General features: G+C 42.8%; 1 protein-coding gene across 2 annotated transcripts in view; it reads right to left on the bottom strand.

Moving 5' to 3' along the window:
- The window catches only part of NCAPH2 (non-SMC condensin II complex subunit H2), a 382774-nt gene that overhangs the window by 173113 nt on the left and 182207 nt on the right, over positions 1-27454 (bottom strand). For both annotated transcript variants that reach the window (XM_053716310.1, XM_053716311.1), the window contains exons 14-16: positions 9843-9896; positions 9643-9713; positions 6209-6314 (exon numbers count right to left, since the gene is read on the bottom strand). In XM_053716310.1, coding sequence (XP_053572285.1) covers positions 6209-6314; positions 9643-9713; positions 9843-9896 — 231 coding nt within the window. The remainder of the gene's footprint in view (positions 1-6208; positions 6315-9642; positions 9714-9842; positions 9897-27454) is intronic.

The following is a 27454-nucleotide window of genomic DNA, read 5'->3' as shown; positions in this document are numbered from 1 at the left end:
ACCTAGAAGGCTGGCATCTGTTGTTACAATTGTCCAATCTGGTCTGCGAAAGGTCATACCCTTGAACAGATGGGCCCGAGATAACCACCAGAGAAGAGAATCTCTGGTTTCCTGATCCAGATTTAGTAGAGGGGACAAATCTGTGTAATCCCCATTCCACTGACTGAGCATGCATAATTGCAGCGGTCTGAGATGCAGGCGCGCAAATGGCACTATGTCCATCGCCGCTACCATTAAGCCGATTACTTCCATGCACTGAGCCACCGTGGGGCGCGGAATGGAGTGAAGAACACGGCAAGCATTTAGAAGTTTTGATAACCTGGACTCCGTCAGGTAAATTTTCATTTCTACAGAATCTATTAGAGTCCCTAGGAAGGAAACCCTCGTGAGAGGAGATAGAGAACTCTTTTCTTTGTTCACTTTCTACCCATGCGACCTCAGGAATGCCAGAACTCTCTCTGTATGAGATTTGGCAATTTGAAAGCTTGACGCCTGTATCAGGATATCGTTCAGGTAAGGAGCCACCGCTATGCCTCGCGGTCTTAGGACCGCCAGAAGTGAGCCCAGAACCTTTGTAAAAATTCTTGGGGCTGTAGCCAACCCGAATGGAAGAGCTACAAATTGGTAATGCCTGTCTAGAAAGGCAAACCTCAGGAACTGATGATGATTCTTGTGAATCGGAATGTGAAGGTAGGCATCCTTTAAGTCCACTGTGGTCATGTACTGACCCTCTTGGATCATGGGTAAAATGGTTCGAATAGTTTCCATCTTGAATGACGGAACTCTGAGGAATTTGTTTAGGATCTTTAAATCCAAAATTGGTCTGAAGGTTCCCTCTTTTTTGGGAACCACAAACAGATTTGAATAAAACCCTTGTCCTTGTTCCGTCCGCGGAACTGGATGGATCACTCCTATTACAAGGAGATCTTGTACGCAGCTTAGGAATGCCTCTTTCTTTATCTGGTTTGCAGATAATCTTGAAAGGTGAAATCTCCCTTGTGGAGGAGAAGCTTTGAAGTCCAGAAGATATCCCTGAGATATGATCTCCAACGCCCAGGGATCCTGAACATCTTTTGCCCACGCCTGGGCGAAGAGAGAGAGTCTGCCCCCTACTAGATCCGTTGTCGGATAGGGGGCCGCTCCTTCATGCTGTCTTAGAGGCAGCAGCAGGCTTTCTGGCCTGCTTGCCCTTGTTCCAGGACTGGTTAGGTTTCCAGGCCTGCTTGGATTGAGCAAAAGTTCCCTCTTGTTTTGAAGCAGAGGAAGTTGATGCTGCACCTGCCTTGAAATTTCGAAAGGCACGAAAATTAGACTGTTTGGCCTTTGATTTGGCCCTGTCCTGAGGAAGGGTATGACCCTTACCTCCAGTAATGTCAGCAATAATTTCTTTCAAACCAGGCCCGAATAAGGTCTGCCCCTTGAAAGGAATGTTGAGTAATTTAGACTTTGAAGTCACATCAGCTGACCAGGATTTGAGCCATAGCGCCCTACTCGCCTGGATGGCGAATCCGGAATTCTTAGCCGTTAGTTTAGTCAAATGAACAATGGCATCAGAAACAAATGAGTTAGCTAGCTTAAGAGTTCTAAGCTTGTCAACAATTTCAGTCAATGGAGCTGTATGGATGGCCTCTTCCAGGGCCTCAAACCAGAATGCCGCCGCAGCAGTGACAGGCGCAATGCATGCAAGGGGCTGTAAAATAAAACCTTGTTGAATAAACATTTTCTTAAGGTAACCCTCTAATTTTTTATCCATTGGATCTGAAAAAGCACAACTGTCCTCAACCGGGATAGTGGTACGCTTTGCTAAAGTAGAAACTGCTCCCACCACCTTAGGGACCGTCTGCCATAAGTCCCATGTAGTGGCATCTATTGGAAACATTTTTCTAAATATAGGAGGTGGGGAAAAGGGCACACCGGGCCTATCCCACTCCTTACTAATAATTTCTGTAAGCCTTTTAGGTATTGGAAAAACATCAGTACTCACCGGCACTGCATAGTATTTATCCAGCCTACACAATTTCTCTGGCACTGCAATTGTGTCACAGTCATTCAGAGCAGCTAATACCTCCCCAAGCAATACACGGAGGTTCTCAAGCTTAAATTTAAAATGAGAAATTTCTGAATCAGGTCTCCCCGATTCAGAGACGTCACCCACAGACTGAAGCTCTCCGTCCTCAGGTTCTGCATATTGTGACGCAGTATCAGACATGGCTCTTACAGCATCTACGCGCTCTGTATCTCGTCTAACCCCAGAGCTATTGCGCTTGCCTCTCAATTCAGGCAATCTGGATAATACCTCTGACAGGGTATTATTTATGATTGCAGCCATGTCCTGCAAAGTAATCGCTATGGGCGTCCCCGATGTACTTGGTGCCATATTAGCGTGCGTCCCTTGAGCGGGAGGCGAAGGGTCCGACACGTGGGGAGAGTTAGTCGGCATAACTTCCCCCTCGACAGACCCCTCTGGTGACAATTCTTTTATAGATAAAGACTGATCTTTACTGTTTAAGGTGAAATCAATACATTTAGTACACATTCTCCTATGGGGCTCCACCATGGCTTTTAAACATAATGAACAAGTATCCTCTGTTTCAGACATGTTTGTACAGACTAGCAATGAGAATAGCAAGCTTGGAAAACACTTTAAAGCAAGTTAACAAGCAATATAAAAAACGTTACTGTGCCTTTAAGAGAAACAAATTTTGACAAAATTTGAAATAACAGTGAAAAAAGGCAGTTACACTAACAAAATTTTTACAGTGCATGTAACAAGTCAGCAGAGCATTGCACCCACTTGCAAATGGATGATTAACCCCTTAATAACAAAAACGGAATAATAAATGACAAAAACGTTTTTTAAACACAGTCACAACAACTGCCACAGTCTACTGTGGTTGTTACCCTCCTCAAACACGACTTTGAAGCCTTTTGAGCCCTTCAGAGATGTCCTGTATCATGCAGAGGGAAGCTGAATGTTTCTGTCAGTATTTTTTAGCTGCACAGAAAAGCACTAAAATAGGCCCTTCCCACTCATATTACAACAGTGGAAAGCCTCAGGAAACTGTTTCTAGGCAAAAATCAAGCCAGCCATGTGGGAAAAAAAAAACTAGGCCCCAATAAGTTTTATCACCAAGCATATATAAAAACGATTAAACATGCCAGCAAACGTTTTATATTGCACTTTTATAAGAGTATGTATCTCTGTTAATAAGCATGATACCAGTCGCTATCACTGCATTTAAGGCTTAACTTACATTAATCCGGTATCAGCAGCATTTTTCTAGCAAATTCCATCCCTAGAAATATGTTAACTGCACATACCTTATTGCAGGAAAACCTGCACGCCATTCCCCCTCTGAAGTTACCTCACTCCTCAGAATATGTGAGAACGGCAGTGGATCTTAGTTACTTCTGCTAAGATCATAGAAATCACAGGCAGATTCTTCTTCTAATGCTGCCTGAGATGAAACAGTACACTCCGGTACCATTTAAAAATAACAAACTTTTGATTGAAGTTAAAAAACTAACTATAATACACCACTCTCCTCTTACTACATCCATCTTTGTTGAGAGTTGCAAGAGAATGACTGGGTATAGCAGTGAGGGGAGGAGCTATATAGCAGCTCTGCTGTGGGTGATCCTCTTGCAACTTCCTGTTGGGAAGGAGAATATCCCACAAGTAATGGATGATCCGTGGACTGGATACACTTAACAAGAAAAAGTGTTTCAAATGTAATATAAACTTGTATAAATATCAGATTTTCGTAAAAAAATAATCGCTTGCCCCTGAACAGTGTCCACCAGTGTTTGAGCCCTTTCAAATAAGCCTTCCTTCTACACTAAGTCTCAGAATATGGCTTACCTTTCCCACATGGATATTCTTGTCAGTCTTCTAGCATTACTAATTCTTGACTAGAAAAAATGACTGAAACATACCTTAAAGCAGTTAAGCCTGCAAACTGTTCCCCCCAACTGAAGTTTTCTGGTACTCAACAGTCCTGTGTGGGAACAGCAATGGATTTTAGTTACAACATGCTAAAATCATTTTCCTCTCAGCAGAAATCTTCATCACTTTCTGCCACAGAGTAAATAGTACAAACCGGCACTATTTTAAAATAAACTCTTGATTGAAGAAATAAAAACTACAAATCTAACACCACATTCACTTTACCCTCCCATGGAGATGCTACTTGTTAGAGCGGCAAAGAGAATGACTGGGGGGGGGGGGCGGAGCTATATGGACAGCTCTGCTGTGTGCTCTCTTTGCCACTTCCTGTAGGGAATGAGAATATCCCACAAGTAAGGATGAATCCGTGGACTGGATACACCATGTAAGAGAAAACACAATTTGCAAAAACGGTACTGTACCTTTAAGAGAAAAAAAAGGCATACACAAACTGCAAAACAGGTTAAAATTGCTTAAAAAATTCCGAAATTTTAACAGTGTACCCACTAAGCTTTAGAAGGATTGCACCACAAGTAAATAAGCAATAGACCCCCAAATGAAAAAAAACGGATTGATAATTGTCTAAAACCGGTTAAAAAACCCTGAAGCACCTTGCCACAGCTCTGCTGTGGCCCTACCTGCCCTTAGGAAATGATAATATGGGGTTTAAAGCTTCAATTAGTCCCACAGAAGACTCTCAGGAGCTCAGGAGAAGTTGCTTGCTGCTTGTAAGTGCGCAACTGAGACGTGAAAATAGGCCCCGCCCACCTCACTCGATGTTGCTGGGGCCTACACAAAACTAACAAATCCTGCCTGAAAGCCATGTGGGTTATAAACAACCCCAAAGAACCCTCAAGCAAATGTCCCATAAAACTGAAAACGTTACTCCCAGACACAAAAACGTTTGTCCCAAATTCACATAAACTGAGTGCCCGCAAAAAATTAACCCTTTATGCAAGCTAGTAAAACCTCTGATAACACTAGGATTACTGCTTCCCCTTCCCCTTATGGGGACACTGTCAGCCTTTCTGAGTTAACACAGTCTCTGCAGAAAATATGACTGAACATACCTCATTGCTGTATAGCAAGAACCGTTCCTCACACTGAAGTTTTCCTGTACTCCTCAGCTTCTGTGGGAACAGCAGTGGACCTTAGTTACAAATGCTAAGATCATCATCCTCTAGGCAGAAATCTTCATCTATGTCCTGCCTGAAAGTAAATAGTACAACACCGGTACCATTTAAAAATAACAAACACTTGATTGAAGATAAAATAAAACTAACAGTTTAACACCTCTTCTCTTTACCCTTCCAGCTTAGAGCCAGCAAAGAGAATGACTGGGGGGTGGAGTTAAAAGGGGAGCTATATAGACAGCTCTGCTGTGGTGCTCTCTTTGCTACTTCCTGTTAGGAAGGACAATATCCCACAAGTAAGGATGAATCCGTGGACTCGGTTCATCATGCAAAAGAAAACCTGTTTTATAAACACTGGAAAACGTGTGTTGATAATGGCACGTCATGGAAACAACAGCCAGACAATCAAATGATACGCCAAAATTCCTTGTAGAGTCAGCTCTGCACATAAGGAACCCCAAGTGCAATAGAAAACCGTTTATGTGCTGTTACTACTGAATGCCAGTGAAACACCTGTACACCGGGACTGACGACCAGTAGTCTGGGTACACTAGAGCAGTGGTTCTCAACCAAAAAGACCTCAAGGCCCGGTTAATTTTAGCTGGACATGTCCAGGGCCCGATATATATATATATATATATATATAAAGCATCAGGGATTTGCCCTATCAGTAACTAAGCAGTTCAGTGTGGGTTTAGTGGGGGCCCTGGAGTGTGGGGGTCCTGCCGAGGGTCTGTCGCTTTGAGGGCCATAGAGTGTGAGGTCTGGCCCTGGAGGTTGGGGGCCCTTTCTTTGGCCCTTAATTTTGGGGGTCCTGGCTCTGGAGGTTGATGGGCTTGTTGGGGTTAGGGCAGGGAGGCTACCATGTTCATTTGCATACATTTGGGTCAGTGTGAGACAGTTTTCCTGGGGCTTTGATTGGTCTCAGTCTGCCCCTTGTGTGCAGTGGGGTAAGAGTGTGCAGTGGGGGCATGACAGGTCAGGGCCCCCCAGCAGGGCTATCACGGCCCGGTACTGGGCCACGGCCCGGCTGTTGAGAAACCAGGCACTAGAGCAAGCATTACATGAACACAACCATGCAACTCACACTCATCCAGCAAAAGCGACAGCTTTGTAAAGTCTCACACACCTACTGCTCCGTCATGATCTAGATAATCTGCATCACGCTGTTCCTCTATAGGATTCAATAGTTCCTCCTCTTCCGGGAACTCCACTACACTAACAAACTGCGCTCCCTGAAAATGACAGAGGTATTAGTGGGGTGTCAGAGAATAAACACATGTGAAAACTGCACCCAATAATGCCACACATTGCATAGACCAGCTCAAGTCAGACAGTGAGATCGACAGGGGACAGAGGTGACAACGGGACAAGTAACAGATAGTACAGCTCAGTGACAGAGGTGACAACAGGACAAGTAAAAGCTAGTACAGCTCAGTGACAGGTGACAACAGGACAAGTAACAGATAGTACAGCTCAGTGACAGGTGACAACAGGACACGTAACAGATAGTACAGCTCAGTGACAGGTGACAACAGGACACGTAACAGATAGTACAGCTCAGTGACAGGTGACAACAGGACACGTAACAGATAGTACAGCTCAGTGACAGAGGTGACAACAGGACACGTAACAGATAGTACAGCTCAGTGACAGGTGACAACAGGACACGTAACACACAGTACAGCTCAGTGACAGAGGTGACAACAGGACAAGTAACAGATAGTACAGCTCAGTGACAGAGGTGACAACAGGACAAGCAACAGATAGTACAGCTCAGTGACAGAGGTAACAACAGGACAAGTAACAGATAGTACAGCTCAGTGACAGAGGTAACAACAGGACAAGTAACAGATAGTACAGCTCAGTGACAGGGGACAGATGACAACAGGACAAGTAACAGATAGTACAGCTCAGTGACAGAGGTAACAACAGGACAAGTAACAGATAGTACAGCTCAGTGACAGAGGTAACAATAGGACAAGTAACAGACAGTACAGCTCAGTGACAGAGGTAACAACAGGACAAGTAACAGAGGTAACAATAGGACAAGTAACAGACAGTACAGCTCAGTGACAGGTGACAACAGGACACGTAACAGATAGTACAGCTCAGTGACAGAGGTGACAACAGGACACAACAGATAGTTCAGCTCAGTGACAGAGGTAACAATAGGACAAGTAAAAGACAGTACAGCTCAGTGACAGAGGTAACAACAGGACAAGTAACAGATAGTACAGCTCAGTGACAGAGGTAACAATAGGACACGTAACAGATAGTATAACTCAGTGACAGTGGTAACAACAGGACAAGTAACAGATAGTACAGCTCAGTGACAGAGGTAACAATAGGACAAGTAACAGATAGTACAGCTCAGTGACAGAGGTAACAACAGGACAAGTAACAGATAGTACAGCTCAGTGACAGAGGTAACAATAGGACAAGTAACAGATAGTACAGCTCAGTGACAGAGGTGACAACAGGACAAGTAACAGATAGTACAGCTCAGTGACAGAGGTAACAATAGGACAAGTAACAGATAGTACAGCTCAGTGACAGAGGTGACAACAGGACAAGTAACAGATAGTACAGCTCAGTGACAGAGGTAACAATAGGACAAGTAACAGACAGTACAGCTCAGTAACAGAGGTAACAACAGGACAAGTAACAGATAGTACAGCTCAGTGACAGAGGTGACAATAGGACACAACAGATATTACAGCTCAGTGACAGAGGTAACAACAGGACAAGTAACAGACAGTACAGCTCAGTGACAGAGGTAACAATAGGACACATAACAGATAGTACAGCTCAGTGACAGAGGTAACAACAGGACACATAACAGATAGTACAGCTCAGTGACAGAGGTGACAATAGGACAAGTAACAGATAGTACAGCTCAGTGACAGAGGTGACAACAGGACAAGTAACAGATAGTACAGCTCAGTGACAGAGGTAACAACAGGACAAGTAACAGATAGTACAGCTCAGTGACAGAGGTGACAACAGGACAAGTAACAGATAGTACAGCTCAGTGACAGAGGTAACAACAGGACAAGTAACAGATAGTACAGCTCAGTGACAGAGGTGACAATAGGACACATAACAGATAGTACAGCTCAGTGACAGAGGTAACAACAGGACAAGTAACAGACAGTACAGCTCAGTGACAGAGGTAACAGGACACATAACAGATAGTACAGCTCAGTGACAGAGGTGACAATAGGACACATAACAGATAGTACAGCTCAGTGACAGAGGTGACAATAGGACACATAACAGATAGTACAGCTCAGTGACAGGGGACAGATGACAACAGGACAAGTAACAGATAGTACAGCTCAGTGACAGAGGTGACAATAGGACAAGTAACAGATAGTACAGCTCAGTGACAGAGGTGACAATAGGACACATAACAGATAGTACAGCTCAGTGACAGGGGACAGATGACAACAGGACAAGTAACAGATAGTACAGCTCAGTGACAGAGGTGACAACAGGACAAGTAACAGATAGTACAGCTCAGTGACAGAGGTAACAATAGGACAAGTAACAGATAGTACAGCTCAGTGACAGAGGTAACAATAGGACAAATAACAGATAGTACAGCTCAGTGACAGAGGTAACAATAGGACAAGTAACAGATAGTACAGCTCAGTGACAGAGGTAACAATAGGACAAATAACAGATAGTACAGCTCAGTGACAGAGGTGACAACAGGACAAGTAACAGACAGTACAGCTCAGTGACAGAGGTAACAACAGGACAAGTAACAGATAGTACAGCTCAGTGACAGGGGACAGATGACAACAGGACAAGTAACAGATAGTACAGCTCAGTGACAGAGGTAACAATAGGACACATAACAGATAGTACAGCTCAGTGACAGAGGTAACAACAGGACACATAACAGATAGTACAGCTCAGTGACAGAGGTAACAATAGGACAAGTAACAGATAGTACAGCTCAGTGACAGAGGTAACAACAGGACAAGTAACAGATAGTACAGCTTAGTGACAGAGGTGACAATAGGACACATAACAGATAGTACAGCTCAGTGACAGAGGTGACAATAGGACACATAACAGATAGTACAGCTCAGTGACAGAGGTGACAACAGGACAAGTAACAGATAGTACAGCTCAGTGACAGAGGTAACAACAGGACAAGTAACAGATAGTACAGCTCAGTGACAGAGGTGACAATAGGACACATAACAGATAGTACAGCTCAGTGACAGAGGTGACAATAGGACACATAACAGATAGTACAGCTCAGTGACAGAGGTGACAACAGGACAAGTAACAGATAGTACAGCTCAGTGACAGGGGACAGATGACAACAGGACAAGTAACAGATAGTACAGCTCAGTGATAGAGGTAACAATAGGACACGTAACAGATAGTACAGCTCAGTGACGGGGGACAACAGGACACGTAACACATAGTACAGCTCAGTGACAGGTGACAACAGGAGGAGAAAAAGCAGAAAGTACAGCTGAGACAGGAGACTGAGCCTGGAATGAACCACAGATGATAGAAGTTAGACAAGTGTAAAGTTACCATGCGCCGCTGAAGCTGTCGTTGCGCTGCCATACGCTCCTTGACGTGCTTCCAGTAAAGGACTTCCATATCTGCAGAAGAGTGATGTAGCGGATGTCAGAGAACAGGCAGCATATAAGAGCTGGCATCATCTTTATGTGCCACTCACTCCAGTCCCTCTCCTATACTGAGCAACAAATTACATGCACAGCTTCCCTTACCTGCAAAAGTAGGGCCCTTCCTCCTGGATTTCATCCCTTCTGCCCCGTCCAGACCTGTGGGAGAGAGCCTGGTGAGAAGCCACATACAGAGGGCACACAGCCGTGTCCTACGATCACCTTGCTGCGTATCACTAGTTCTCTAACACTGGGATGTTAAAGAACAGAACCGATTACAGACATGGATTATTACCTGGTCATATCAGTTTGTTGTTTAAGCTCCCTGCACTAACAAAACTCACACTGGTTGGAGCGAAACTCCTGTACCTTGCCCCCAAACTGCCTAAGCTTCCAGGTGGAAATGACTTTACCACTACATGCTGCACAAAGGACAACAAAATAATGTACGCTAGGTTACTCTCCAGAGATGTTAGTTAAGAGTTTAACCCATTAGAAGGCAATATCCCCATGCATTTATTTCATGTGTTTATTAGCAACTTAAAAAAGCATAACCGCTGCGCTCTCCCTTCTGGTATTACACCTGCAGCTCCCACTAGGTGACATTCAACAGCAGCGCTATCACCCCCTGTATTACACTTGCGGGTACCACTGAGTGACATAACCAATGTTATACCTTCAGCTCCGTGTGACATAACCGCCGTGTTATACCTGTAGCTTAGTGTGACATAACCACTGTGTTATACCTGCAGCTTAGTGTGACATAACCACTGTGTTATACCTGCAGCTTAGTGTGACATAACCACTGTGTTATACCTGCAGCTTAGTGTGACATAACCACTGTGTTATACCTGCAGCTTAGTGTGACATAACCACCGTGTTATACCTGTAGCTTAGTGTGACATAACCACTGTGTTATACCTGTAGCTCTGTGTGACATAACCCTGTGTTATACCTGTAGCTCTGTGTGACATAACCACTGTGTTATACCTGCAGCTTAGTGTGACATGACCACTGTGTTATACCTGCAGCTTAGTGTGACATAACCCCTGTGTTATACCTGTAGCTCTGTGTGACATAACCCTGTGTTATACCTGTAGCTCTGTGTGACATAACCACTGTGTTATACCTGCAGCTTAGTGTGACATGACCACTGTGTTATACCTGCAGCTTAGTGTGACATAACCCGTGTTATACCTGTAGCTTAGTGTGACATAACCCCTGTGTTATACCTGTAGCTCTGTGTGACATAACCACTGTGTTATACCTGCAGCTTAGTGTGACATAACCCCTGTGTTATACCTGTAGCTTAGTGTGACATAACCCCTGTGTTATACCTGTAGTTCTGTGTGACATAACCCCTGTGTTATACCTATAGCTCTGTGTGACATAACCCTGTGTTATACCTGCAGCTTAGTGTGACATAACCCCTGTGTTATACCTGTAGCTCTGTGTGACATAACCACTGTGTTATACCTGTAGCTCAGTGTGACATAACCACTGTGTTATACCTGCAGCTCTGTGTGACATAACCACTGTGTTATACCTGTAGCTCAGTGTGACATAACCCCTGTGTTATACCTGCAGCTTAGTGTGACATAACCCCTGTGTTATACCTGCAGCTTAGTGTGACATAACCCTGTGTTATACCTGTAGCTCAGTGTGACATAACCCCTGTGTTATACCTGTAGCTCAGTGTGACATAACCCCTGTGTTATACCTGTAGTTCTGTGTGACATAACCCTGTGTTATACCTGCAGCTTAGTGTGACATAACCCTGTGTTATACCTGCAGCTTAGTGTGACATAACCCCTGTGTTATACCTGTAGCTTAGTGTGACATAACCCGTGTTATACCTGTAGCTTAGTGTGACATAACCCCTGTGTTATACCTGTAGCTTAGTGTGACATAACCACTGTGTTATACCTGCAGCTTAGTGTGACATGACCACTGTGTTATACCTGTAGCTCTGTGTGACATAACCCTGTGTTATACCTGTAGCTCAGTGTGACATAACCCCTGTGTTATACCTGTAGCTCAGTGTGACATAACCCCTGTGTTATACCTGTAGTTCTGTGTGACATAACCCTGTGTTATACCTGCAGCTTAGTGTGACATAACCCTGTGTTATACCTGTAGCTCCGTGTGACATAACCCCTGTGTTATACCTACAGCTTAGTGTGACATAACCACTGTGTTATACCTGCAGCTTAGTGTGACATGACCACTGTGTTATACCTGTAGCTTAGTGTGACATAACCCCTGTGTTATACCTGTAGCTTAGTGTGACATAACCCCTGTGTTATACCTGTAGCTCCGTGTGACATAACCCTGTGTTATACCTGTAGCTCCGTGTGACATAACCCCTGTGTAATACCTGTAGCTTAGTGTGACATAACCCCTGTTATACCTGCAGCTCCGTGTGACATAACCCTGTGTTATACCTGTAGCTTAGTGTGACATAACCCCTGTGTTATACCTGTAGCTCTGTGTGACATAACCCTGTGTTATACCTGTAGCTTAGTGTGACATAACCCCTGTGTTATACCTGTAGCTCCGTGTGACATAACCCCTGTGTTATACCTGTAGCTCTGTGTGACATAACCCTGTGTTATACCTGTAGCTTAGTGTGACATAACCCTGTGTTATACCTGTAGCTCAGTGTGACATAACCCCTGTGTTATACCTGTAGCTTAGTGTGACATAACCACTGTGTTATACCTGTAGCTTAGTGTGACATAACCCCTGTGTTATACCTGCAGCTCTGTGTGACATAACCCCTGTGTTATACCTGTAGCTTAGTGTGACATAACCCCTGTGTTATACCTGTAGCTTAGTGTGACATAACCCCTGTGTTATACCTGTAGCTCTGTGTGACATAACCCCCGTGTTATACCTGTAGCTCTGTGTGACATAACCCTGTGTTATACCTGTAGCTCAGTGTGACATAACCCCTGTGTTATACCTGTAGCTCAGTGTGACATAACCACTGTGTTATACCTGTAGCTCAGTGTGACATAACCCCTGTGTTATACCTGTAGCTTAGTGTGACATAACCACTGTTATACCTGTAGCTCAGTGTGACATAACCCCTGTGTTATACCTGTAGCTCTGTGTGACATAACCCCTGTGTTATACCTGCAGCTCTGTGTGACATAACCCCTGTGTTATACCTGCAGCTCTGTGTGACATAACCCCTGTGTTATACCTGCAGCTCTGTGTGACATAACCCCTGTGTTATACCTGCAGCTCTGTGTGACATAACCCCTGTGTTATACCTGTAGCTCAGTGTGACATAACCCCTGTGTTATACCTGTAGCTCAGTGTGACATAACCCCTGTGTTATACCTGTAGCTCAGTGTGACATAACAACTGTGTAATACCTGTAGCTCAGTGTGACATAACCGCCGTGTTATACCTGTAGCTCTGTGTGACATAACCGCCTGTGTTATACCTGCAGCTCTGTGTGACATAACCCCTGTGTTATACCTGCAGCTTAGTGTGACATAACCCCTGTGTTATACCTGTAGCTCAGTGTGACATAACCCCTGTGTTATACCTGCAGCTTAGTGTGACATAACCCCTGTGTTATACCTGCAGCTTAGTGTGACATAACCACTGTTATACCTGTAGCTCAGTGTGACATAACCCCTGTGTTATACCTGTAGCTCAGTGTGACATAACCCCTGTGTTATACCTGTAGCTCAGTGTGACATAACCCCTGTGTTATACCTGTAGCTCAGTGTGACATAACCCCTGTGTTATACCTGTAGCTCAGTGTGACATAACCCCTGTGTTATACCTGCAGCTTAGTGTGACATAACCCCTGTGTTATACCTGCAGCTCAGTGTGACATAACCGCCTGTGTTATACCTGCAGCTTAGTGTGACATAACCGCCTGTGTTATACCTGCAGCTCTGTGTGACATAACCCCTGTGTTATACCTGCAGCTTAGTGTGACATAAGCCCTGTGTTATACCTGTAGCTCTGTGTGACATAACCGCTGTTATACCTGCAGCTTAGTGTGACATAACCCCTGTGTTATACCTGTAGCTCAGTGTGACATAACCCCTGTGTTATACCTGCAGCTTAGTGTGACATAACCCCTGTGTTATACCTGTAGCTCTGTGTGACATAACCGCTGTTATACCTGCAGCTTAGTGTGACATAACCCCTGTGTTATACCTGCAGCTCTGTGTGACATAACCACTGTGTTATACCTGCAGCTCTGTGTGACATAACCCCTGTGTTATACCTGCAGCTCTGTGTGACATAACCCCTGTGTTATACCTGCAGCTCTGTGTGACATAACCCCTGTGTTATACCTGTAGCTCTGTGTGACATAACCCCTGTGTTATACCTGTAGCTCTGTGTGACATAACCCCTGTGTTATACCTGCAGCTTAGTGTGACATAACCGCCTGTGTTATACCTGCAGCTCTGTGTGACATAACCCCTGTGTTATACCTGTAGCTTAGTGTGACATAACCCCTGTGTTATACCTGCAGCTTAGTGTGACATAACCCCTGTGTTATACCTGTAGCTTAGTGTGACATAACCCCTGTGTTATACCTGTAGCTCAGTGTGACATAACCCCTGTGTTATACCTGTAGCTCAGTGTGACATAACCCCTGTGTTATACCTGCAGCTCAGTGTGACATAACCCCTGTGTTATACCTGCAGCTCAGTGTGACATAACCCCTGTGTTATACCTGTAGCTTAGTGTGACATAACCCCTGTGTTATACCTGCAGCTCAGTGTGACATAACCCCTGTGTTATACCTGCAGCTCAGTGTGACATAACCCCTGTGTTATACCTGCAGCTTAGTGTGACATAACCCGTGTTATACCTGCAGCTTAGTGTGACATAACCCCTGTTATACCTGCAGCTTAGTGTGACATAACCCGTGTTATACCTGTAGCTTAGTGTGACATAACCCCTGTGTTATACCTGTAGCTCTGTGTGACATAACCCTGTGTTATACCTGTAGCTCAGTGTGACATAACCCTGTGTTATACCTGTAGCTCAGTGTGACATAACCCCTGTGTTATACCTGCAGCTTAGTGTGACATAACCCCTGTGTAATACCTGTAGCTCAGTGTGACATAACCACCGTGTTATACCTGTAGCTCTGTGTGACATAACCCCTGTGTTATACCTGTAGCTCTGTGTGACATAACCCCTGTGTTATACCTGTAGCTCTGTGTGACATAACCCCTGTGTTATACCTGTAGCTCAGTGTGACATAACCCCTGTGTTATACCTGCAGCTTAGTGTGACATAACCGCCTGTTATACCTGCAGCTCTGTGTGACATAACCCCTGTGTTATACCTGTAGCTTAGTGTGACATAACCCCTGTGTTATACCTGCAGCTTAGTGTGACATAACCCCTGTGTTATACCTGTAGCTCAGTGTGACATAACCCCTGTGTTATACCTGCAGCTTAGTGTGACATAACCCCTGTGTTATACCTGTAGCTTAGTGTGACATAACCCCTGTGTTATACCTGTAGCTCTGTGTGACATAACCGCTGTTATACCTGCAGCTTAGTGTGACATAACCCTGTGTTATACCTGCAGCTCTGTGTGACATAACCCCTGTGTTATACCTGTAGCTCAGTGTGACATAACCCCTGTGTTATACCTGTAGCTCTGTGTGACATAACCCCTGTGTTATACCTGTAGCTCAGTGTGACATAACCCCTGTGTTATACCTGTAGCTCCGTGTGACATAACCCCTGTGTTATACCTACAGCTTAGTGTGACATAACCCCTGTGTTATACCTGTAGCTCTGTGTGACATAACCACTGTGTTATACCTGTAGCTCTGTGTGACATAACCCCCGTGTTATACCTGTAGCTCAGTGTGACATAACCCCTGTGTTATACCTGCAGTTTAGTGTGACATAACCCCTGTTATACCTGTAGCTCTGTGTGACATAACCCCTGTGTTATACCTGATGCTCTGTGTGACATAACCCCTGTTATACCTGCAGCTCTGTGTGACATAACCCCTGTGTTATACCTGCAGCTTAGTGTGACATAACCCCTGTGTAATACCTGTAGCTCCGTGTGACATAACCACTGTTATATCTGTAGCTCCGTGTGACATAACCACTGTTATATCTGTAGCTCCGTGTGACATAACCACTGTTATATCTGTAGCTCCGTGTGACATAACCACTGTTATATCTGTAGCTCCGTGTGACATAACCGATGTTATACCTGCAGCCCATGTGGAAGCCACCGCTCTAGTAGAGTGAGCTGTAATCCTTTCAGGAGGCTGCTGTCCAGCAGTCTCGTATGCCAAACGGATGATGCTTTTCAGCCAAAAAGAAAAAGGTAGCCATAGCTTTTTGACCTCTACATTTTCCAGAATAGACAACAAACAAAGACGACGTTTGACGGAAATCTTTGGTTGCTTGCAAGTAAAATTTCAAAGCACGAACCACGTCCAAGTTGTGCAACAGACGCTCCTTCTTAGAGGAAGGATTAGGACACAGAGAAGGAACAACAATTAACTGATTGATATTCCAAATAGTAACAACCTTAGGAAGGAATCCAGGTTTGGTACGCAAAACCACCTTATCAGCATGGAAAACAAGATAAGGCGAGTCGCATTGCAATGCAGATCATTCAGAAACTCTTCGAGCCGAAGAGATAGCAACTAAAAACAGAACTTTCCAAGATAGAAGCTTAATATCTATGGAATGCATAGGTTCAAACGGAACCCCTTGAAGAACTTTTAGAACTAAATTCAAACTCCATGGCAGAGCAACAGGTTTAAACACAGGCTTGATTCTAACTAAAGCCTGACAGAACGACTGAACTTCTGGAACATCTGCCAGACGCTTGTGCAGTAGAATTGATAAGGCAGATATCTGTCCCTTTAAGGAACTAGCTGATAGCCCCTTCTCCAATCCTTCTTGGAGAAAGGACAAAATCCTAGGATACCTGATCTTACTCCATGAGTAGCCTTTGGATTCGCACCAATAAAGATATTTACGCCATATCTTATGATAAATTTTCCTAGTGACAGGCTTTCGAGCCTGAATCAAGGTATCTATGACCGACTCAGAGAAACCCCGCTTGGATAAAATCAAGCGTTCAATCTCCAAGCAGTCAGCCGCAGAGAAACTAGATTTGGATGCTGGAACGGACCTTGAATCAGAAGGTCCAGTTTCAGTGGCAGAGTCCATGGTGGAAGAGATGACATGTCCACCAGGTCTGCATACCAAGTCCTACGTGGTCACGCAGGTGCTATCAAAATCACCAAAGCTCTCTCCTGTTTGATTCTGGCAATCAAACGAGGAAGGAGAGGAAATGGTGGAAACACATAAGCCAGGTTTAATGACCAGGGTACTGCTAAAGCATCTATCAGTACTGCCTGAGGATCCCTTGACCTGGACCCGTAACAAGGAAGTTTGGTGTTCTGACGAGAAACCATCAGATCCAATTCTGGTGTGCCCCATTGCTGAATCAATTGTGCAAACACCTCCGGATAGAGTTCCCACTCCCCCGGATGAAAAGTCTGACTTAGAAAATCCGCTTCCCAGTTCTCCACTCCTGGGATATAGATTGCTGATAGATGGCAAGAGTGAGTCTCTGCCCATCAAATTATTTTGGTAACCTCTATCATCGCTAGAGAACTCTTTGTTCCCCCCTGATGATTGATATATGCTACAGTCGTGATATTGCCCGACTGGAATCTTATGAATCTGGCACGTTGAATATCGCTCTCAGTTCTAGAATATTTATCGGGAAGAGAGCCTCGTCCTGAATCCACAAACCCTGTGCTTTCAGGGAATTCCAGACTGTACCCCAGCCCAAAAGGCTGGCGTCCGTCACTATGACCCATGCTGGCCTGCGGAAACACATTCCCTGGGACAGATGATCCTGTGACAACCACCAAAGAAGAGAGTCTCTGGTCTCTTGATCCAGATTTATCTGAGGAGATAAATCTGCATAATCCCCATTCCACTGTTTGAGCATGCATAATTGCAGTGGTCTGAGATGCAAGCGAGCAAACGGAACTATGTCCATTGCCGTTACCATTGGTCCGATTACTTCCATACACTGAGCCACTAACGGCCGAGGAATGGAATGAAGAGCTTGGCAGATGGTTAAAATCTTTGATTTCCTGACCTCCGTCAGAAAAACTTTCATGTCCACCGAATCTATCAGAGTTCCCAGGAATGGAACTCTTGTGAGAGGGATAAGTGAACTCTTTTTTACGTTCACCTTCCACCTGTGAGATCTTAGAAAAGCCAACACAATGTCCATGTGAGACTTGGCTAGTTGGTAAGTCGACACCTGAATTAAGATATCGTCCAGATAAGGCACCACAGCTATGCCCCGCGGCCTTAGAACCGCCAGAAGGGACCCTAGCACCTTTGTGAAAATTCTGGGAGCTGTGGTCAACCCGAAGGGAAGAGCCACAAACTGGTAATGCTTGTCCAGAAAGGCGAACCTGAGGAACTGGTGATGATCTTTGTGGATAGGGATGTGTAGATACGCATCCTTTAAAGTCCACGGTGGTTATATATTGACCCTCCTGGATCATTGGAAAAATAGTCTGAATGGTCTCCATCTTGAAGGATGGGATTCTGAGGAATTTGTTTAGGATCTTGAGATCTAAAATTGGTCTGAAGGTTCCCTCTTTTTTGGGAACCCCAAACAGATTGGAGTAGAACCCCTGCCCCTGTTCTGTTTTCGGAACTGGGCAGATCACTCCCATGGTATATAGGTCTTCTACTTAGAGTAAGAACGCCTCTCTTTTTGTCTGGTTTACAGACAATTAAGAAAGATGGAATCTCCCCCTTGGAGGAGAATCTTTGAAATCTAGAAGATACCCCTGGGTTACGATTTCTAAAGCCCAGGAGTCCTGAACTTCTCTTGCCCAAGCCTGAGCAAAGAGAGAAAGTCTGCCCCCTACTAGATCCGGTCCTGGATCGGGGGCTACCCCTTCATGCTGTCTTGGTGGCAGCAGCGGGCTTCTTGGCCTGTTTACCCTTGTTCCAAGTCTGGTTAGGTCTCCAGACTGACTTGGATTGAGCAAAATTCCAATCTTGCTTTGCAGCAGGGAAAGAGGTAGAGGGACCACCTTTGAAGTTTCGAAAGGAACGGAAATTATTTTGTTTGGTCCTCATCTTATTTGTCTTATCCTGAGGAAGGGCATGGCCTTTCCCTCCAGTGATGTCTGAAATGATCTCTTTCAATTCAGGCCCGAATAGGGTCTTACCCTTGAAAGGGATGGCTAAAAGCTTAGATTTTGATGACACATCAGCAGACCAGGACTTAAGCCATAACGCTCTACGCGCAAAACCTGAATTCTTTGCCGCTAATTTAGCCAGTTGAAAAGCGGCATCTGCAATGAAATAATTAGCTAGCTTGAGAGCCCTAATTCTATCCAGAATATCATCTAATAGGGTCTCAACATGAAGAGCCTCCTCCAGAGCCTTGAACCAAAAAGAAGCTGCAGTAGTTACAGGAACAATGCACGCTATAGGTTGGAGAAGAAAACCCTGATGAACAAATATTTTCTTTAGGAGACCCTCTAATTTTTTATCCATAGGATCATTGAAAGCACAACTGTCCTCAAAAGGTATAGTTGTACGCTTAGCCAGGGTAGAAATGGATCCCTCCACCTTAGGGACCGTCTGCCACGAGTCCCGCATGGTGTCTGATATGGGAAACATTTTCTTAAAAGTAGGAGGGGGAGCGTACGGAATACCTGGTCTATCCCACTCCTTAGTAACAATGTCCGAAATCCTCTTAGGGACCGGAACAACATAATTTTATGTATGTTCAATGTCAGACATGTTGAACAGGCTAGTAATGGCTACAAACAAGCATGAAAACACTACACTAAAAAAAACACTAAAAAAACGGTACTGCGCCTTTAAGAGAGAAAAAAAAAGCATACACGTTCTGCAAAACTGCTTTAAAATTCACCAAATTTTAAAAATTTTTGCAAGCAGACTCAATATGTGTAGTTAAGTTTGCCGCACAAAGAAATTTAACATTTAACCCTTTATTGTGCAAACCGGATTGAAATTAGACCTAAATCAGGCGCCTACCTGCCCTCAGGGATAGTAAATATGGGGTTAAAGCTTCGATTTGGCCCAAAACATCCACAATGGCCCTCAGGAGTTGGAGCTTGCGGAGTGAAAACAACTGCTCATCTGAGGCGCAAAAATAGGCCCCGTCCATCTCACTCGATGTTTCTACAGCCTCAAAGAACCGCACCAGAGCGGTTTTAAACTAGCCATGTGGGTTCTGAGACCCAAAAAATAAGCCAAGTGTACCCTGAATAAAGTTTCCCAAAAAACGTTATTGCCCACAAAACGTTAACAGCACTCCCAGTTCATAAAACGTTTGCCCACAAATATTCAAAACACAGTGTCAATCATTTTTGTAATTAGCCCCTTATGCAAGCTTAGTAATGCCTTTCTATAGCTCTTAGGATTACTGCTTACCCTTATGGGGATACTGTCAGCCTTTCTGAAATACACAGTCTCTCCAGAAAAAATGACTGAACATACCTCACTGCTATATAGCATGAAAACGTTCCTCACACTGAAGTTTCTTGTACCCCTCAGCCTCTGTGGGAACAGCACTGGATCTTAGTTACAAATGCTAAGATCATCATCCTCCAGGCAGAAGTCTTCATCCATCTGCTGCCTGAGAGTAAATAGTACACACCGGTACCATTTAAAACAAAAAACTCTTGCTTGAAGAAATTAAAAACGAATATTTTATCACCTCTTTCACTTTACCCTTCCTAGTGCTTAGAGTAGGCAAAGAGAATTACTGGGGGGTGGAGTTAAAGGAGAAGCTATATAGACAGCTCTGCTGTGGTGCTCTTTGCCACTTCCTGTTAGCAGGAGGATAATATCCCACAAGTAAAGGATGAATCCGTGGACTCGTCGTACCTTATAGAAGAAATAAAGACAGACAATTCCGCTGAAAAAAGAATCCACAACCCAAATCAAAAGTTTTAATCTTTATAATGAAAAAAACTGAAATTATAAGCAGAAGAATCAAACTGAAACAGCTGCCTGAAGAACTTTTCTACCAAAAACTGCTTCAGAAGAAGAAAACACATCAAAATGGTAGAATTTAGTAAAAGTATGCAAAGAAGACCAAGTTGCTGCTTTGCAAATCTGATCAACAGAAGCTTCATTCTTAAAAGCCCAGGAAGTAGAAACTGACCTAGTAGAATGAGCCGTAATCCTCTGAGGCAGGGATTTACCCGACTCCAAATAAGCATGATGAATCAAAAGCTTTAACCAAAACGCCAAAGAAATGGCAGAAGCCTTCTGACCTTTCCTAGAACCAGAAAAGATAACAAATAGACTAGAAGTCTTTCTGAAATCTTTAGTATCTTCAACATAATATTTCAAAGCTCTTACCACATCCAAAGAATGTAAAGATCTTTCCAAAGAATTCTTAGGATGAGGACACAACAATTAGTCTACTAATGTTGTTGGAATTCACAACTTTAGGTAAAAATGTAAATGAAGTGCGCAAAACCGCCTTAACCTGATGAAAAATCAGAAAAGGAGACTCACAAGAAAGAGTAGATAATTCAGAAACTCTTCTAGCAGAAGAGATAGCCAAAAGAAACAAAACTTTTCAAGAAAGTAATTTAATGTCCAAAGAATGCATAGGCTCAAACGGAGGAGCCTGTAAAGCTCTCAAAACCAAATTAAGACTCCAAGGAGGAGAAATTGGCTTAATGACAGGCTTGATACAAACCAAAGCCTGTACAAAACAATGAATGCCAGGAAGATTAGCAATCTTTCTGTGAAACAGAACAGAAAGCGCAGAGATTTGTCCTTTCAAGGAACTTGCAGACAAACCCTTATCCAAACCATCCTGAAGAAACTGTAAAATTCTAGGAATTCTAAAAGAATGCCAAGAGAATTTATGAGAAGAACACCATGAAATGTAAGTCTTCCAAACTCGGTAATAAATCTTTCTAGACACAGATTTGCAAGCCTGCAACATAGTATTAATCACCGAGTCAGAGAAACCTCTATGACTAAGCGTTCAATCTCCATACCTTCAAATTTAATGATTTGAGATCCTGATGGAAAAATGGACCTTGAGATAGAAGGTCTGGCCTTAACGGAAGTGGCCAAGGTTGGCAACTGGACATCCGAACAAGATCCGCATACCAAAACCTGTGTGGCCATGCTGGAGCCACCAGCAGTACAAATGAACGCTCCATTATGATTTTGGAAATCACTCTTGGAAGAAGAACTAGAGGCGGAAAGATATAAGCAGGTTGATAATTCCAAAGAAGTGACAACGCATCCACTGCTTCCGCCTGAGGATCCCTGGACCTGGACAGATACCTGGGAAGTTTCCTGTTTAGATGAGAAGCCATCACATCTATTTCTGGAAGCCCCCACATCTGAACAATCTGAAGAAACACATATGGGTGAAGAGACCATTCTCCCGGATGTAAAGTCTGGCGACTGAGATAATCCGCTTCCCAATTGTCTACACCTGGGATATGGACCGCAGAGATTAGACAGGAGCTGGATTCCGCCCATGCAAGTATCCAAGATACTTCTTTCATAGCTTGAGGACTGAGTCCCACCTTGATGATTGACATACGCCACGGTTGTGACATTGTCTGTCTGAAAACAAATAAACGGTTCTCTCTTCAGGAAAGGCCAAAACTGAAGAGCTCTGAAAATCGCACGGAGTTCCAAAATATTGATTGGTAATCTCGCCTCTTGAGATTTCCAAACCCCCTGCGCTGTCAGAGATCCCCAGACAGATCCCCAACCTGAAAGACTTGCATCTGTTGTAATCACAGTCCAGGTTGGACGAACAAAAGAGGCCCCCTGAACTGATCTAACCACCAAGTCAGAGATAGTCGAACATTGGGATTTAAGTATATTAATTGTGATATCTTTGTATAATCCCTGCACCATTGGCTCAGCATACAAAGCTGAAGAGGTCTCATGTGAAAACGAGCTAAGGGGATCGCGTCCGATGCTGCAGTCGTGAGACCTAAAACCTCCATGCACATAGCTACTGAAGGGAATGACTGAGACTGAAGGTTCCAACAAGCTGAAACCAATTTCAGACGTCTTTTGTCTGTTAGAGACAAAGTCATGGATACTGAATCTATTTGGAATCCTAAAAAGGTTACCCTTGTCTGAGGAATCAAGGAACTTTTTGGTAAATTGATCCTCCAACCATGTCTTTGAAGAAACAACACTAGTTGATTCGTGTGAGATTATGTAGAATGTAAAGACTGAGCAAGTACCAAGATATTGTCCAAATAAGGAAACACAGCAATACCCCGCTCTCTGATTACAGAGAGTAGGGCACCGAGAACCTTTGAAAAGATCCTTGGAGCTGTTGCTAGGCCAAAAGGAAGAGCAACAAATTGGTAATGCTTGTCTAGAAAAGAGAATCTCAGGAACTGATAGTGCTCTGGATGAATCGGAATATGAAGATATGCATCCTGTAAGTCTATTGTGGACATATAATGCCCTTGCAGAACAAAAGGCAGAATAGTCCTTATAGTCACCATTTTGAATGTTGGTATTCTTACATAACGATTCAAAATTTTTAGATCCAGAACTGGTCTGAAAGAATTCTCTTTCTTTGGAACAATGAACAGATTTGAATAAAACCCCAGACCCCGTTCCGGAAAGGGAACTGGCACAATTACCCCAGATAACTCCAGGTCTAAAACACACTTCAGGAAAGATGGCGCCTTTACTGGGTTCACTGGAATCCGTGAGAGAAAGAAACTTCTCACAAGCGGTCTTACCTTGAAACCTATTCTGTACCCTTGAGAAACAATGTTCTGGATCCAATGATTTTGGATTGAATTGATCCACACATCTTTGAAAAATCTTAGTCTGCCCCTACCAGCTGCGCTGGAATGAGGGCCGCACCTTCATGCGGACTTGGGGGCTGATTTTGATTTTTTAAAAGGCTTGGATTTATTCCAGACTGGAGAAGGCTTCCATTTGGAAACCGTTCCTTTAGGGGTACGGTCAGGTTTCTGTTCCTTATTCTGACGAAAGGAATGAAAACGGTTAGCAGCCCTAAATTTACCCTTAGATTTTTATCCTGAGGCAAGAAGGCTCCCTTCCCCCCAGTGACAGTTGAAATAATAGAATCCAACTGAGAACCAAATAATTTATTACCTTGGAAAGAAAGAGATAGCAACGTTGACTTAGAAGTCATATCCGCATTCCAAGATTTAAGCCATAAAGCTCTTCTAGCTAAAATAGCTAAAGACATATACCTGACATCAATTCTATTAAAAATGGCATCACATATGAAATTATTAGCATATTGAATTAGCTTAACAATGCTATACACATTAGGATCTGGTACTTGTTGCGCTAAAGTTTCCAACCAAAAAGTTGAAGCCGCAGCAACATCAGCCAAAGAAATAGCAGGCCTAAGAAGATGACCTGAACATAAATAAGCCTTCCTTAGAGAGGATTCAAGCTTCCTATCTAAAGGATCTTTAAAAGAAGTACTATCTGCCGTAGGAATAGTAGTACGCTTTGCAAGAGTAGAGATAGCCCCATCAACTTTGGGGATCCTTTCCCAAAACTCCAATCTATCAGTCGGCAAAGGGTACAGTTTCTTAAACCTTGGAGAAGGAGTATATGAAGTACCCAGACTATTCCATTCCATAGAAATTACATCTGAAATAGAATCAGGAACTGGAAAAACCTCTGGAATAACTACATGAGGTTTAAAAAACTAATTTAAACGTTTACTGGTTTTAATATCAAGAGGACTAGTCTCCTCCATATCTAATGCAATCAACACCTCTTTTAATAAAGAACAAATATACTCCATTTTAAATAAATATGAAGTTTTGTCAGTGTCAATATCTGAGGCAGAATCTTCTGAACCAGATAGATCCTCATCAGAGATAGATAAATCAGAATGCTGTCGGTCATTTAAAAATACATCAAATTTATGAGACGTTTTAAAAGACCTTTTACGTTTATTAGAAGGTGGTATAACAGACAGGGCCTTCTGAATAGAATAAGAAACAAATTATCTCACATTAACAGGAATATCCTGAACATTAGATGTTGAAGGAACAACAGGTAATGGATTACTACTAATGGAAATATTGTCTGCTTTTGAAAGTTTATCATGACAACTAACACATAACCATTGTGTAATACCTGCTGCTCTGTGTGACATAACCACTGTGTTATACCTGCAGCTCCGTGTGACATAACCGCTGTGTTATACCTGTAGCTCTGTGTGACATAACCCCTGTGTTATACCTGCAGCTTAGTGTGACATAACCATTGTGTAATACCTGCTGCCTTGTGTGACATAACCCCTGTTATACCTGCTGCTCTGTGTGACATAACCCCTGTGTTATACCTGCTGCTCTGTGTGACATAACCCCTGTGTTATACCTGTAGCTCCGTGTGACATAACCCCTGTGTTATACCTGTAGCTCCATGTGACATAACCACTGTATTATACCTGTAGCTCCGTATGACATAACCACTGTATTATACCTGTAGCTATGATTTAATTAAGGAAGGGCAAAATCCTTCCACGATGTTATAGATAACTGAAACCTGCTTCAATATACTGTATTCATTATACTAGATATTTTTAAGCAGCCATATACATCTTGTTAATTCAACCAATGTAAAGCCCAGTAACACCCCACTCAAGCTGCCAATTTCAATCTGTTTTGATAAAACTACAAGAAGTTGTTAATTCTATATTACAGAGGACGCTCCGATTAATACATTTTGACAAATTAACTCTAAGATAATAGTAGGGAGACTCTTTATGACAACAATATTTTGGAAAATACAAATGTTATTTCCCCAACAGTTAGAAATTGACAGTTGGTCAGTTAGCTATCTTTTGACAAATATGAGACAATAGAAATTGAGTGAGACCCAGTGGACTGTGAAGCACACATGATTTAAAATATAAGGATTTACTCAGAGAAGCCATTATTTTGGCTACTGACATAATACAATATATAAGGTGTTTTACTTCACTTAGGATCTCAGCCCACATACTATCTACATATTAGAGTTTAAGAATACACCTAGGAGATGTGTTTTTAAGTTTCAACGCAGGCAGCAAATAAAAGTGATATGTTGCTGTCATTTTTTAAATAAGAAATAAAGGTTAAATTTTAATTGCAAATAAGTATTTATTTACTAAATGAATACATAAGACGTCTCACAGTACATAGAAGCATAACCTTTTTGAACTCAACCCACAATCTGTGTGTACTGAGTCAATTTATTACTATATTCAGTCCCATGCTTACGTACTGCTCCCAAAGCTAGACCCAATTACTTGAGCATTTCTCTAATACAAGGTCTCTAGGGAGATTACTAAAATCCAGTATTCTACCATACAAATTACAATAAAAACAATATTTGAAATTTGTTTTCTTTTTGTTCTTTTTTCTTCTCATTTGAATCAAATTACCTAGGCTACACTAGGTTTCTTAGAAAACAAATAAGTAATATACAAAACAAAACACAATGAATCTACACAGTGATTTATTAACTAGGCAGCAAAAAAGGCTACAGGATTTTAACACTATGTTTAATATATCAGATGAACAATCACCAAATCTTGGTGATGATCAAATAAACAATCTATTGTGCCAGTCTCACAAAACACTTTTCAAACACTCAAAAAAGGTGGTGGAACCTTCACTTTTTTCAGAAATACAAACAGGACAATATGATCCCCAGGGGGCTGCGAATTAAAATGTTTCCAGCATATCAACTAAAAAGACAAGACCATATAGAAAGGTGGGAAAATGCACTTACAACTTGTTCCTTAACATTAATCCAAATTCAGGATGAGGTGGCTCTCTTGGAAGACACAATTAAAGCACAAAATGACAACCTTAAATCCTGTGAGAATTTAGATAAATTCAATGACCTTTACAAACAATATCAGTTAGAGTTGGACAATTTGGAAAATGAATTAATAAAAAGCAAAAGAGAGAAATATCAAAGGGACCAAGAAGATTATCGTAACAAAAAAGTTTACAAATGGCAGAGAAAATACCATACGAGGTCTTTTCAGACCAATAAACCACAAAATCCAACTCAATTAAATGATAGCGAAATAGAATGTTCAGATTCTGATACTTCTACTGATAGTATGACCTCTGAAACTAACACACAATCTAGTACATATACAAGGTCTCAATCACAAGCCTTAGAAAATAGCAATAGAGGGAGCCCATCTATTCCAACAACATCCTCATCTTTTTTAGGAATAGGAACAAACAGGCAGAACACTTTTCAAACACACAATGCAATTCAAGAATCGAGACCAAACAAACGGAAACCCCAGGCAGCACCCCAGAGAGAAACAAGAAGGCGCCCACCGAGTCCGTTCTCCAAATTAAGAATGGCAACCTAAAAATAATAAATCTAACCCAACATAATCTGAATGAATTTCACATTTCTAGTCTATCAAAAGGCTTGAGTTTCTGTCCCACTAATTCTTTAAACAAATTTGAAGCAATCAAGGATGTAAATCTATATACCAGAAAATTACTCCTCAAAAAACTATATGCTAAAAAAGAATTAGGGGAAGACTGGACACTCACTGATCAAGCAGCATTAACAGACCTTCAGGAATTACTAAATGAAAACTCACCAAACACAGAATCTGAAGTCTCATGGAGACAACATATAAAA

Source organism: Bombina bombina, chromosome 6 (assembly GCF_027579735.1).
Source record: "Bombina bombina isolate aBomBom1 chromosome 6, aBomBom1.pri, whole genome shotgun sequence".
NCBI classification, from domain to species: Eukaryota; Metazoa; Chordata; class Amphibia; order Anura; family Bombinatoridae; genus Bombina; species Bombina bombina.
This window is presented reverse-complemented; position numbering and strand designations above follow the sequence as displayed.